The sequence below is a fragment of the Sorex fumeus genome, unplaced genomic scaffold (genome assembly GCF_029834395.1).
Source record: "Sorex fumeus unplaced genomic scaffold, SorFum_2.1 ptg000051l, whole genome shotgun sequence".
In the NCBI taxonomy this organism is placed as follows: Eukaryota; Metazoa; Chordata; class Mammalia; order Eulipotyphla; family Soricidae; genus Sorex; species Sorex fumeus.
The window spans coordinates 40217519-40230650 of record NW_026606108.1 but is presented as its reverse complement, the minus strand read 5'-3'; the positions used below and the strand labels follow the sequence as shown (position 1 = coordinate 40230650).

The window sequence follows — 13132 nt, the reverse complement described above, 5'->3', positions numbered from 1 at the left end:
AAACACTGCTGGTTGAAGCCCTCGCCCACAAAAGTTTTGCTCCCACCCTTCACATTGCTGTTTCATGATGACTGGGGATTGCCATGTAATCTTGTTGGAACTTGCATAGTTGGCTGCGTGTGCTTGGAGCTGACACTTTGAGGGAAGGTTCACAAGCTAGTTTGGAACTGGGATAACAGGTCACCTGGAAGGAGGTGCCAGGGATGGAACTTGTAACAGGCCTCTGCTCTGATCCATATCTCCAGGTCCCCAAATTTCATGCTTTCCAAAGAATTTTTATAAAATTCAAGTAATAAATATTTCTTAACACTTGTTATTAAGTAATTCAGTAAACACTATGTCAAAGTTCTTTTCTAAAGAATCAAGACTGTTGAGAAATGTTGGTCTAGAGGAACTGCACAAATATGGCGCTGATATTGGTTTTTACGCTAGTTCTGTGACCTGAACATTTCTCTGTTGTTGTTTCATTATTATACATCAATAATCACTGTTCAATAGTGTCTTTTATTTTGTTCTTGTTTTGGGACAACATCTGGTGGTGCCAAGATGTTTTTGACTTTTGGCTCAGTGCTCGGGGGTCCTTTCTGACAATGCTTAGGGGACCACACAATGCTGGATATTGAATCTAGGTCCCATGCATGCAAAGTTTGCACTCCAGTCTAATCCACAAAGCTATGTTCTTTGAAAGTGACTTTTAAACCATTAACTATATAGATAGGTGTAAAGTAGAAAAGTAAAAGTTTCTCTTTCTGCATTGAGCAGCATTACCATCCAGTTCATACATTCACAAATTTATCCACTCACTCAGCAAGCATTTATTAATATTTTTATATTGGTTTCTATTATATCCTGTGAGGATATTTAGTATGCAAACTTGAAATGGATGTTAATCTATTCTATTATCAGTTAACATTATTATTTGAAGGATAATAACTTATAACCTACTTTTCCTCTATTTGAAATGGTTAAAAAAAAAAACCTGCCCCCGCGTTTGGCTGTCCTCACCGGGGCCCCTTGGAGGGGAGCGGGTTGAGTTTCCCTCCCCACCCCGACCAGGGCTCCGGCAGCCTAAGACCTCCAGAACCAGCCACCACCATGCTGAGACCACTCTCCACACGCATGAAGGTACCAGCAGAGGGACAAAGGCATGCGGGTCCCGGGGCTGAGATCTCCAAGCCTGCTCAGATCGGGGCTGAGCATCCTCCACCCAGATCCTCCAAATTCCAGCAGGCAGGGGTCACACCCACCAACTGGCCCCCTGGTGCTGTGTAATCCCATCAATGGCCAAGACTCAGAGACTATAAAACCCAGCTCCCAGAATGCGGCCGCGCGACATCTTATTATGTCATTCCTACTTTGGACAAACTGGCAGGCTACCGAATGTAGCCTGCCCACACGGCAGAGTTTGGCAAACTCCCCGTGGCGTACCCAATATGCCAAACACCAGTAACAATGATGGGTATCATTCTCCTAACCCTGAAAGAGCCTTGAATGTGGCACTTTTTTAAAAAATCTCAGGGCTAGGATGAAGGAGACGTTACTGAGGCCTGCTCAAGGCAATCGACGAACAACAGGATGGTCGTGATCGTGATCGTGAAAAAAAAAAAGAACAATCCCTAGTTGCTTGCCCTTCCCCCTGTGTCCAATCATTATCTCTATAAGAAGTCAAAAAGTAATTACATAGATTTTAGAAAATACTGTCCCCACTAGATTAAAAAAAACTTCTGACATGCCAAGGATCATTATGATACACTGAAGTATTTCAATGTTCTAATTTTTACTAGGTGTATTACTTTCAGATTTGGAATACTCAGAAATCTAAGTATATTGGCTTCTAAAATAAGAAAATTAAATCCAAAGTAAATGAAATCTTAAATGGTAAGCATACCTTTGAACTATGTTATCAAGCAATTGTGTTATTTGGTATAAGTATTCACCCCTTATTTGTAAAATACATTGCTAAAACCACAAAATTAGCATAAAAGGTGCACTGAGATATGCTAAAATTTTTTTCATTTACTAAAAAACAGTGCATGAAACTATGAGCTATGTTTTGAATTATCATTTTAAACAAGAATACTTTCAACATGATCTTCATAAAAAAGATGGCCTAGAGAAAATGCCACAGTTTACTAAATGATACAACATTCAAGAGTCCGCTCAAATGCCATCTCTGCTACAAGACCTACAAATCCCTCCCTGCCCAAACATTTGCTCACATTCTCTCTCTCTTCCTTGAACATCCATCCAGGCAGCTTTTCCCCTTCTTAAAAAATACCTTTTAAAATTATGTACCAGAATGTTTAAATTTCTCTATCTTCATTTGTATGTAGCATGATTTATGCAAAGACTCTTAGATATTCTGCATTTCCACTTTAGGTTATTGGAATAGTTTACACATATTTGTTGCTCAAGATGGTTAGGGAGCACTACCAGGGGGGTGCCCAGGGGCCCAGAGGCTCCTCCCAGCAACTCCCAGCCTGGTTTTGCCAATCAGGCAAGTGAACCAATGTAAGGGCACACTGTTTGGATGTGCCAGGGATTACCTGGGACATCCAAACAGTGCTTAGGAGCCTCCAAGATTATACATGGTAATTCTGGAAGGACCATGCTGTGGGAGTATATGACGTTCCAGGGATCAAACAGGGATCTCTACATGCAGAGGGTGTACTTTATTCCCTGTACTTTATCTCCCTGGCCCCTCAAACTGTTTATGAATAAAGGATATCTTCCTTATGAACATGTTTAAAGATAGCCTAGGTCACATATTACCTGTACATACATTTCAATTTTAGGCCCATATGCCATATGAATTCTATTAATATTTAATAGGTTTGACCTTCTTACCCTTTTCCCCTCAAATATAATGCATAAACTCCATGAAACCAAGAACAATGTTATACTTTTATATTCCCAGTGTTAACACAGGGGTTCCTAATTAGTTGTGTTCATTTCAGTGAATTAACGTCATCAATGAATCATATTAGAAAAATTTCTAAACACAGCTAGCAACCATCGCCTGGTCACAGGAATCTAAGTGTATAAAAATTGCTTACCATTGCACTGATATTGGTGTGATCGCCTTTCCTATTCCGAATCTGAATACAGGATATTGGCAAATTCAGCCCTACCCCAATAGCCAGATTTCTCAGGTCAGCCACACTGTATTCCCCACGCAGCAACAAATGGTTATTAGCAGAGCCCAGTCCCAGAGAGGTTTGACAGAGATAAGTCTGAGACAGTCTCTCGACTGCTGTGACATCAATTGTGGCTGATGTCACACATGGGTCCAAGGTCATCTTCCTCCTATACCTCAACTCCCCTGGGAAGCAACAGTGGCTCTGTGAGCAATAATCAGGATGCTGGCTCAGCTTGATACATGCAAAGAGAAGCAAACACCCCAGAAATAAAAAGGAAACGCAGGCCAGGGCAATTACCAGATACAGGTTCTGGGTGGACAGGTGCCCGCCTGTTTCCCAGGAATCTTCAAAGTCTGGAAGGACCTGGGGGGCATAGTCGCTCAACAGCACACCCAGAGTAACAGAAGAGGAAAGAACAGGGTCTCCATGGTCCTGAACCACGACCACCACCCTCTGTTTAACTGCATCAGAGGGAAGAACTGATCGGGCCATCTGCAGTTCTCCCACAGTGACTGAGATTCTGAAAAGACTGGGGTCGGAAGCCTGCAAGATGTAGTAGGAAAGCCAGGCATTGGAGCCACTGTCTGCATCCTCAGCCACCACTTTTGTGACCAAGTGTCCAGTTCTGGCAGTGCGGGGCACAATTTCCACTGGGGCAGAGCCATTTCTGGGCAAGGGAAACAAAATAGCGGGACTGTTGTCATTCCTATCGATTATAAACAGGGTCATCGTCATGGTGGCACTTCTGGGAGGAAGGCCACCATCCCGGGCTTCCACTTGGAAATGAAACCACCTCAGACGCTCAAAGTCAAAGGAAGTCTTGGCTGTGATAGCCCCATTGGATGGCTCTACTGTCACCAAGCTGGAGGCAGCCTGCCCTTCAGAGACAATGTCCAGCAGTGCATAGGAGACACGGCCGTTCTCCCCCAGGTCTGGGTCCTTGGCAAACACTTGGCCTAGGGAGGCCCCAGGCTCATTGTTTTCGGCCACAAAAAGCTCCTGTTGAGGTTGAGGAAAGCTTGGTGTATTGTCATTAACATCAGCAATGGACACAGTTAGTGCCCTGCGGGTGCTAAGTGGAGGTGAGCCAAGGTCTGAGGCAGTGATCAGGATCTGGTATTCGCTGACCTGCTCCCTGTCCAGCGGCCCGTCAGTCAGCAGGCTGTAGTAGCTATCGAAGGAAGATTGTAGCTTAAAGGGACCTCCGCTGGACAGGTGACAGAGGACCTTACCATTGAGACCGAGGTCCTCATCCCTTACACTAAGGAAAGCAATCACCGTGCCAGGCACAGCATCCTCAGCCACTGGGCTGGAAAGAGAAATGAGGGTCACCTCAGGGGCGTGATCGTTCATGTCGGTCACCTCCACCAATAATTTGGCGGTGCTAGCCAACCCAAAGGCGCCTTTGTCCCTTGCCTCGATGTATGCCTCCAGCAGCGTATCCGGCCGCCCTAGAGAAGCTGTGAGCCGCACCTCCCCACTTGTGGGGTGGACGTCAAAGTGATGCCGAAGTTTTGCTTGCGTGCTATTGCTTAAGGAATATCGAATTTCCCCATTGGAGCCTTCATCCGGGTCCGAGGCCTGAACTCGGAATAACACAGTGCCGTTGGGTGCGGTCTCGGGCACCCTGGTGCGGTACACCGTGTGCTCAAATACCGGCGCGTTGTCGTTTGTGTCCACCACGGTAACGGTGACTTGGGCGTCTCCGGAGCGCGCCGGTCTCCCGCCGTCGCGCGCCGTGAGCACTAGGAGGTGGGTGGCGCGCTCCTCGCGATCCAGCGCTTTCTCCAACACCAACTCGGGATATTCGCTGCCGTCGACCCGCGACCCCATGTCCAGACGAAAGTACTGGCTGGGGCTTAGGCTGTAGCTCAGTGCCGCGTTGCTGCCCTCGTCGGCATCTTGGGCACTGGGGAGCGTGAAACGGGCTCCGGGCAGCAGGAATTCGGGAATATGCAACTGAACGTCGCTGGAAGAGAAGAGGGGCGAGTTGTCGTTGGTGTCCCGGACGTGAACGCGCACCTTGTGCAGCTCCAGCGGGTTCTCGAGCACCAGCTCATAGGTCAGGACGCAGGCGGCTTTGGCCCCGCACAGCCGCTCGCGGTCGGTCAGCTCCTGGACCACCAAGCTCCCGCTCACCGGCTCCACCGCGAAGTAGGGCTCGCCATGGCTGGCAAAGAAGCGAAAGTTCCTCAAGGACAGCGCGGCCGCGGAGAGCTTCAAGTCCGCGGCCACATTGCCTACGGCGACGCCCCGCTCCGTCTCCTCCAACACGGAGTATTCGAGCTGTCCCGCGGCGGAGCCGCAAGAGACCCACAGACACAGGAGCGCCACCCTCCAGCCCACCATGCTCCCTCTGGGCATCCGCGCTCTGCCAGCAGTGACCCAGGGGCATGCACCGGGCTCCCGGGAGCTCTGGCTTCGGTAAAGGGCAGGGGCAGCGCGGCCGCCGTTGCCCGCGGGAGGTGCAGGAGTCCGCGGTGGTTCTGCCTCTGAGCGTACGGGAATCGCTTGGCTGGGGCTGGGCTCGCTCGGCTGGGGCTTGGCAGCCGTCTGGGAAAGCGGAGCCGGCCGGGTGCGGAGGCGTGCAGCGCCGCCTAGGGGTGCTGAGAAGCGGTCCAGGCCCGAGGTAAGTGGAGGGGCAGAGCCTTCCCCCTTCCCAGCAGTCGGGATCCGGTGCGCAGCCCAGACAGCTGGCACGGCGGGCCAGGACGCTCCGAGAAACTAACACCTCTGTCCCTCTCACCGAACCCCCACAACTGGCCTTTTCTAGAGCCCCGAGACCGTCCGACACTGAAAACTGCTGGAAACTTGGACTGAACTCTGCTGGGCTGCAGCCAAAGTTCACGTCCCGGAGTACAGACCACCGGAACGCGCACTGTGCCCGCAACCTCCGGCGGAACTCCAAGAGGGTCCGCTTCGAGAAGAGCCGGCGCCGTTGACTGTGAGCGACACGCACGCCCTTCCAGGATCCGCCAAGCCAGTGTCCCCAAGTCAGGTGCTCCGGTACAGACGACGCGGGATTCCCAGCCTCTCGCTGCAGGTTTAAAGTACCTCTCGCTCTCTCTTAGACCCCTGGAGCTGCCAAGATCTCAACAGAGGCGACCCACCCCACGAGGAGCAAATCGGGGGATCGTGTACTCAAGCGTCCTCAGGACTCTTAGCTTTCCTCGTTACCAAAGTCAAATAGCGCAAAACTAGGTTCTACGTTCTGCTTTTTGCGGGCCAACTGTATCTCTTTCCCCAAAGTTGCTTGAAAGCAGCTTGAACCCTCCAGGTGAGGGAAGAGGTCCAGAAACAGGTAAAAATCCCTGGACCTAAGGGATAGTACGGAAGTTAGGGCAGCTGCCTTGTACATAGTTAACCTGGGTTCAGTCCCTGGCCCCCATATAGTCCCAGACACCCACTGGGATTGCTGATCGCAAAGTTAGGAGTCAGTCCTGAGCCCTGCCAGGGTAATTATTTAAAAAAAAATTAAAAGTGGGACTGGTGACTTAAGTGTACCACTATGAAACAGTCATCTGCTAGATTCACAGACTCACAAACTCATATTATTCATAAACCCATTCTTAATCTCTTGGGAATGGGAGGGAGGCCAGGGTGCAACCTGTGGCAATTAAGTTAAAAATGCTCTAAGTTGCCCCCCTCCCCAGAATTAAAGAATCAAAGGATCACTGATGCTGTCTTGGATAAAATTAAAGCAGGAAACACATCAGCCCTGTGTCAGGTGAAGTCACAAGTGACTTCCACCTATGAAGTTACATTGAGGCTCCTCATTAGGATAGGAAATAACCCATAAAATATAAAGTTATTATTTTACCAGATACAAATCCAAAACTGATTCGGTGTAAAGGGACATAATTTTTGTGGGACATAATTTTTGTTTCCTTTGTTTGCTTTAATGCTGGTAACCCAGCTAAGTGCTTTGGGTGAGAGGTTATAACATTCACTTTTTCATTAGCAGCAGAGAAAGTGCACCTTAAAAAAAGGATGCACATTTTGGAAGGTTTCTGACTTTTAGACCTGTAGTCAATCTACCAGCTAGACTAGATTTAGGAATTCAGAGCTGTACCTGGAAGGACTGTGTGTGTGTGTGTTGTGTGTGTGTGTGTGTGTGTGTGTGTGTGTGTGGTGGAGGTGGTGGGGAGGGAATTAGGAAGTGATGAAAAGGGAAAGTGCTAAGAATCAGCATGGAAAATATTGACAAAATTTCTTCCTACTCCTACTTTCATGCTTTTGGCCTTCAGATTTTCCTCAGTTTTCTAGTTACACTACCATTGAATTCTATTTCTAAGTAAAATGATTTAACTTGTGTCAACGTTCCACCCATCAGATGTCCCATCTTTGAGTAAAGCATTGCTTTCTTTTTTTTATTTTTTAAATATTTTATTGATTTTTTTGTTTACCCTAATGTTCTGTTCACGTTAATAAAACTTTTAAACATGCTCAAGATACAAAGAAATCATTTACAGAAATAATAATCAACTCTGAAAGTCATACCAAGTATATCAATCATGTTTAACAATAATAATTGAAATATACTGATCACTTATTATAATATAGTCATTGATATTTAAAATAATGAATTTCTATAGTATATATATAGCTTTATGTACACATACATGGAGACACATACCTTTGTATCTTTGCATATGAGTACATATTTAGCTATCTAACTAAATATACCTGCAGTTAAGTTACACATGTACAATATATAATGTTAGGAGCCAGAGTGATAGTACAGCAGGTGGAGTATTTGACTTACACAGGTCTGACCCAAGTTTGTGTACCAATGCAAAAAAATATAATTTTTTGGAAAGCTATATTCAGGAGATATCTGGGATATTTTTTATCCCAAAGATAAGGAAGGCTCAAAAGTTCTACCTTTCTTTTTCTTTTTGGGTCACACCTGGTGATGCTCAGTGGTTACTCCTGGCTCTGCACTCAGAAATCACTCCTGGCAGTGCTCAGGGGACCATGTGGGATACTGGGAATTGAACCCGGGCTGGCCGTGTGCAAGGCAAACACCCTATCCACTGTGCTATCAATCCAGCCCCAAGTTCTGCCTTTCAAGCACAATGATTAGGTAAATATTAGCATTACAAATAAGCAAAACTTTCCATTAGCATAAACTTTCTAATATTTCATTTTGCCATTTTAAGGTATTGTCTATAACTCTCCTTATTTTAGGTATTTTCAAACTTTTGATTAAGCATAAGAACAACTAAGCAAAGAAAGCAAAAACATATTTTTATAAAAACATCAGCTTTGGTGGACTCTATTGCCAAAGCTGCTATTATAAAGTTCTTCCACTAAAGTTGGCTTTAAGTTGTAAGTTTTAAAGATTTCACAAAGCATAAATTTTCATTAGAATCCCTGAAACAAAGTAAGGTAACAGGAAATCTGATACTCATCATATAATTTGTCAGCAAAAGGACACTGAACTTTAAATAAGATTTTCTTTGATTAGTACTATTTGCTGGGAATGTATTATGTATTTATGGAAATTAAATTAAAAGACAGATATCACAATTACAGAAAGTAAATTTCCATCATGTAAACCTGCTCAATGAAAGGTACAAATCAAGTCTAACAGAGTGGAAGTTCTTTGTGAGTAGAGCTCTCTCATCACATCTCTCCTTTGCCACTCACTTTCTTTTCTAGAATATCTAGCTAAGTCAGGACATAGAAATAATGTGACTAATGCATTCTTGATACCCAACATCTATGTCATTTTTTAAACATTCAACCCTTTACCATAGCACATCACTACAGATTTTTTCTTGGTTTTCTATAGTATCAACAAACTAGTTTTTCTATGTGACACAATGGCATAGAAGCCATCATGAACCTTTTTAAATGAATTGTTATAATTACCAGTGCTGTGTTTATTATTTTTAAAATTTACATACTGAAATTCTCATAAAAAATAACCCGATCTGTTTTAATGTCTCTTTCAATTTTTTTAGGGTGGGTCACACCCAGTAGTGCTCTGGGCTGCTCCCAGCAGTGCTCTGGATACTATGCATTGCTGAGACTCAGCGTCCACAGAATTGAAGAATGTAATAATGGAACTAAAAACATATAATAGAGGGCTTCAACAGCAGAACTGAAGAAGCAGATGAAGCAACAGTTCAAGGAACTTAAAAACAGGTCAGTGGAGCTTACCTGAACAATAACAAAAGCAAAATATATTTTAAAAAATTAAGATATGGACCAGGGGAATAGTTCAGTGGTCAGGTGCAAGTGATTTGGATATGCCAGGACCCAAGTTTGACCCCTGATACCACATATCCCTATGAGTACTGTCAAACCCCTGTAGGGCCCCAAGCACTGATAGGGTGGCCCTCATCATCCCTATCACTACAGAGCCCAAAAATATCTATATCTTTATGCCCTAACACTGAACTACCCAGCTCAGTTGGCTGAGTATCATCAGAACTGGTCCTGGTCACCTGCACACTGCTTGGGAGGCCCCTCCAAAATAAAAATAGCTTAGCAGTCTACAGATGACATTAAGCAGAATAACATTCACACTATATGGATCCCAGAAGAACAGAGAAATGGGTAAAAAATAATCTTGTCTGAAGATATAATGGCTGAAAACTTCCCTAAACTGGGGAAGGAAACAGACATCCAGGCACAGGAAACAGAGTTCCAAATAAGGTAAGCCCAGAGAATAAGAGAAGGAACACATGGAGGGTGCGGGATCCCGGAGGAAAAGAAAAAAGAAAAAACAGGTCCCAAAAAGAGCCGAGAGCACCGGCAAGTTCCAGATGGAGTAGGCGCCGCATCCCGCCTCCCCCAGACGGAACCCTGGTGACCAGAAGCCTCTACAAACACAGCTCGAGATGCGGGAACGAGGACTTTTTCTCAAATCTGCCGGACCACACCTCCCAGGTAACCTCTGATCCCGGAAGTCACGCCCACAGCCCGCCCCCCAGCGCCAAATAAGGTAAGCCCAAAATTCAGAACTAAGGATATAAACAAATTATCATATCCATCAAGAGAAAAAGAGAACACAAATAAAATTAGACTATGGAAGAAAAAATAGATACAATAAACCATAAAATATATCTATAAAATATATCTATAATCTATAAGTTAAATTCCAACAACGTATTCGATATGCCAAACACAGTAACAACAAAATCTCCAATGGAGACATTACTGGGCCCGCTCGAGCAAATCGACGAACAACAGGAGAGCCTTTACTCGAGCAAATTCCAACAACTAAAAGAAATGAGTAATTTCCTAGAATTAGATACTATTCCAAGATAGAATTAGGAAGAAACTAAGAATCTGAATAGAAGGGATACTGAGATAGTGTGTGATTTCTCAGAGATTTCTGACAATATTGGGAGGCAATAACCATCATCCTAGGAATTCTCAGTAAATGTTTTTAACTTAATAAAAAGCATCTGCATAGACAAATAACCAGCAAGGAGAATGAATAAGCAGCAATTTCTCTTAGAAATGCTCGGGGGACTAAGAGATTATGGGAATCAAACCCAGGTCTCCACTATGCAAAGCAAATGTTCCAGTCCGTTGAGCTATCACTTCAATCTATCTCTTCAAATAAACTGAAGAAGGGGTAGGAGAGAGATTACATGCATTCTTGAATCAGGGGTTCACCAAACTATAAATTGGAAAGCTTCTAGAAGATGGTTAATGAACATTATGACAATCATTTTGAAACGTATACAAATGTCAAATAATTACATTGTACTCTGAAACTAAAATTTGGCTGTTTGTAAATTATATCTCAATAAAAATATAAAGATGACAAAGAGGAAAATGGCAGCTATAAATCCATCTATCTCAATAATTTTGTGTAATGGATTAAATAATCTAATAAAAAGGCAGAATATGATTTAAACTAATAAAATTGAACTATGTGAGACTATAGACCGAATATGATTGCTATTCAATGTCTCTTTTGCAAACCACAGCACTCAAAAGGAGAGAGATAACAAAAGGGAATGCCCTGCCACAAAGGTAGGGTGAGATGGGAGGGATTGGGGGGTAGGAGGGATACTGGGATCAGTGGTGGTGGAGAATGGGCACTGGTGGAGGGATGGGTATTCAATCATTGTATAACTGAAACCCAAGCACAAAAATTTGTAAGTCTAAAACTGTACCTCATGGTGTTTCACTAATAAAAATTTAAGGAAAAAAATGAACTATAGGGCCATAATCTAGGGCTCATCTCAAAAGTAGAGCACATGTCTGGCATGTAAGTGGCCCTGGTTTTGAGTCTCAGTAGCAAAAGAAAAAACTTTTTAAAAATATATTGAACTATATTTTGTATAGACTTTTTATAATAAAAAACATAAGCTAGGTTGAAAATAAAAGGAAAGAAAACATATTATAAAAATATGAGCAACCACAAGAGAGCTGAAATAGTGGTACTGGAATTAGATAAAATATAATAGCAGAAGAAGAGACCATTATAAAGAAAACAACGTCCATTAGGAAGATAAACCCATTAGAAATACAAAGGCAACTAACAATAGAGCCCCAAAATATATAAAGCAAAACTAACAGAATTTAAGGGAGAAACAAGATGGTACTTCAACACTGATTGTTGGAGGGTTAACATTACTACTTCCAGTTATTGATGACAACTAGACAGAAGATTAATAAAGTAATTAACAGTTTATTCTTATAATTTCTAAATTTTTAAGGACATGTAGAAAATTAAATAATAACACTATGCACCAACTATACCTAAAAGACACAGAAGCACTTGCTTCTGACTTAAAATGACTCATTTTGTTGTCATTACAACAAAATATACATTCTCAACTTCACATGGAACATTCTCCATGACAAACCATTGGTAAATGTAGAGCAGATTATCATATACTAATTATCAATCCCAAGGGATGACTGAATAATTCTTCCCATTTCATCTTGCTATTAGAGTCACTGAGAAGGACATAATAATGTCAAGCACTGAATAGGGTAAATCTTGTTGATGCAAAATCAGCTTCAACAGTGGCTATCATTCCCCATGATCAATGAGACTCTCCTAGAGGCTGATGCAGGGTAATTTGCCAATGTGTGGTTTCATGCTGTAGCAGTAAGACCTTGTTTCCTCCCTGTGTAGGACAGATGTGACAGTGGAGATGACCAGCCACCACATGACACGCATGAGCCAAGCAAAGACAAAAGAGCATTAAACGAGCATAAAATTGGGAAAGATACTTCCCACAGAGAAGGTGATCTGCCTGGAAAGATTTTTGTGGGCTTTTTATCTCTTGGCAAAGAAGTGTGCCTGGTCCAAGATCATTTTCTATAGCTGAATGGTTATTGGACAACTGTCTACATGAGACTGCCCTTCCAAATATATGATCACAAAGAACCTCAATACATTTAAATGATGGATGCCATACAAAATATGGCACTCTCTGACCACAATGAAATTAGAAATCAGTGAAAAAAATTTCAGAAAATCACAAATATATAAAAACACATGTCTATATAAATCAATGGGTCAAAGAAGAAAGTATAAGGGATTCATAAAATACTTTGAGGGATGGAGAGATGGTACAGGAGTTAAGAGCTTATCTTACACATAACCAACCCTGGGTTAATCTAGGGATTGAACCTATGTACAGTCCTCTGAGCACTGTCAGGAGTAGTCATTAAGCACAGAGCCAGGAGAAGCTCTTGACGTCACTGAGCATGGCCCAAAAATTCAAAAATAAACATATTTTGAGATGAATGAAAATGAAAACAAGATATATGAAATGTAAAAGTATCCATCTAACACAATATTTGTGAGAGAAACATAAATGTGTGGGGGTTACCATTTAAAAGAAGATCATTGGAGGATGGCTCAAAGGCAAAAATCATCTACCTCTACCTACCTTGCAAATGTGTGGCTACAAATTCAATCTCGAGTGCTTCCCACATGCACTGAGTGTGGCCCCATTGGCTCTGTTATTTGGAGCCCCCAGCACTACAACAGATTGTGTGATTTCACA

General features: G+C 43.3%; 3 protein-coding genes across 13 annotated transcripts in view; all 3 read right to left on the bottom strand.

The window, feature by feature from the left end:
• LOC130033109 (protocadherin alpha-1-like) overlaps positions 1 to 13132 on the bottom strand; it is a 223822-nt gene that overhangs the window by 61884 nt on the left and 148806 nt on the right.
• Positions 1 to 13132, bottom strand: part of LOC130033107 (protocadherin alpha-C2) — a 243894-nt gene that overhangs the window by 94315 nt on the left and 136447 nt on the right. Inside the window, exon 1 of one of the 11 annotated variants that reach the window (XM_056124811.1) lies at positions 3057 to 5489. The exons of the other annotated variants lie outside the window; for them this stretch is intronic. Within the exon in view, the coding sequence (XP_055980786.1) occupies positions 3057 to 5489 (2433 nt within the window). Of the gene's footprint in view, positions 1 to 3056; positions 5490 to 13132 lie in introns of those variants that run through there. 11 annotated transcript variants of the gene reach the window in all.
• The window catches only part of LOC130033108 (protocadherin alpha-3-like), a 202149-nt gene that overhangs the window by 61888 nt on the left and 127129 nt on the right, over positions 1 to 13132 (bottom strand).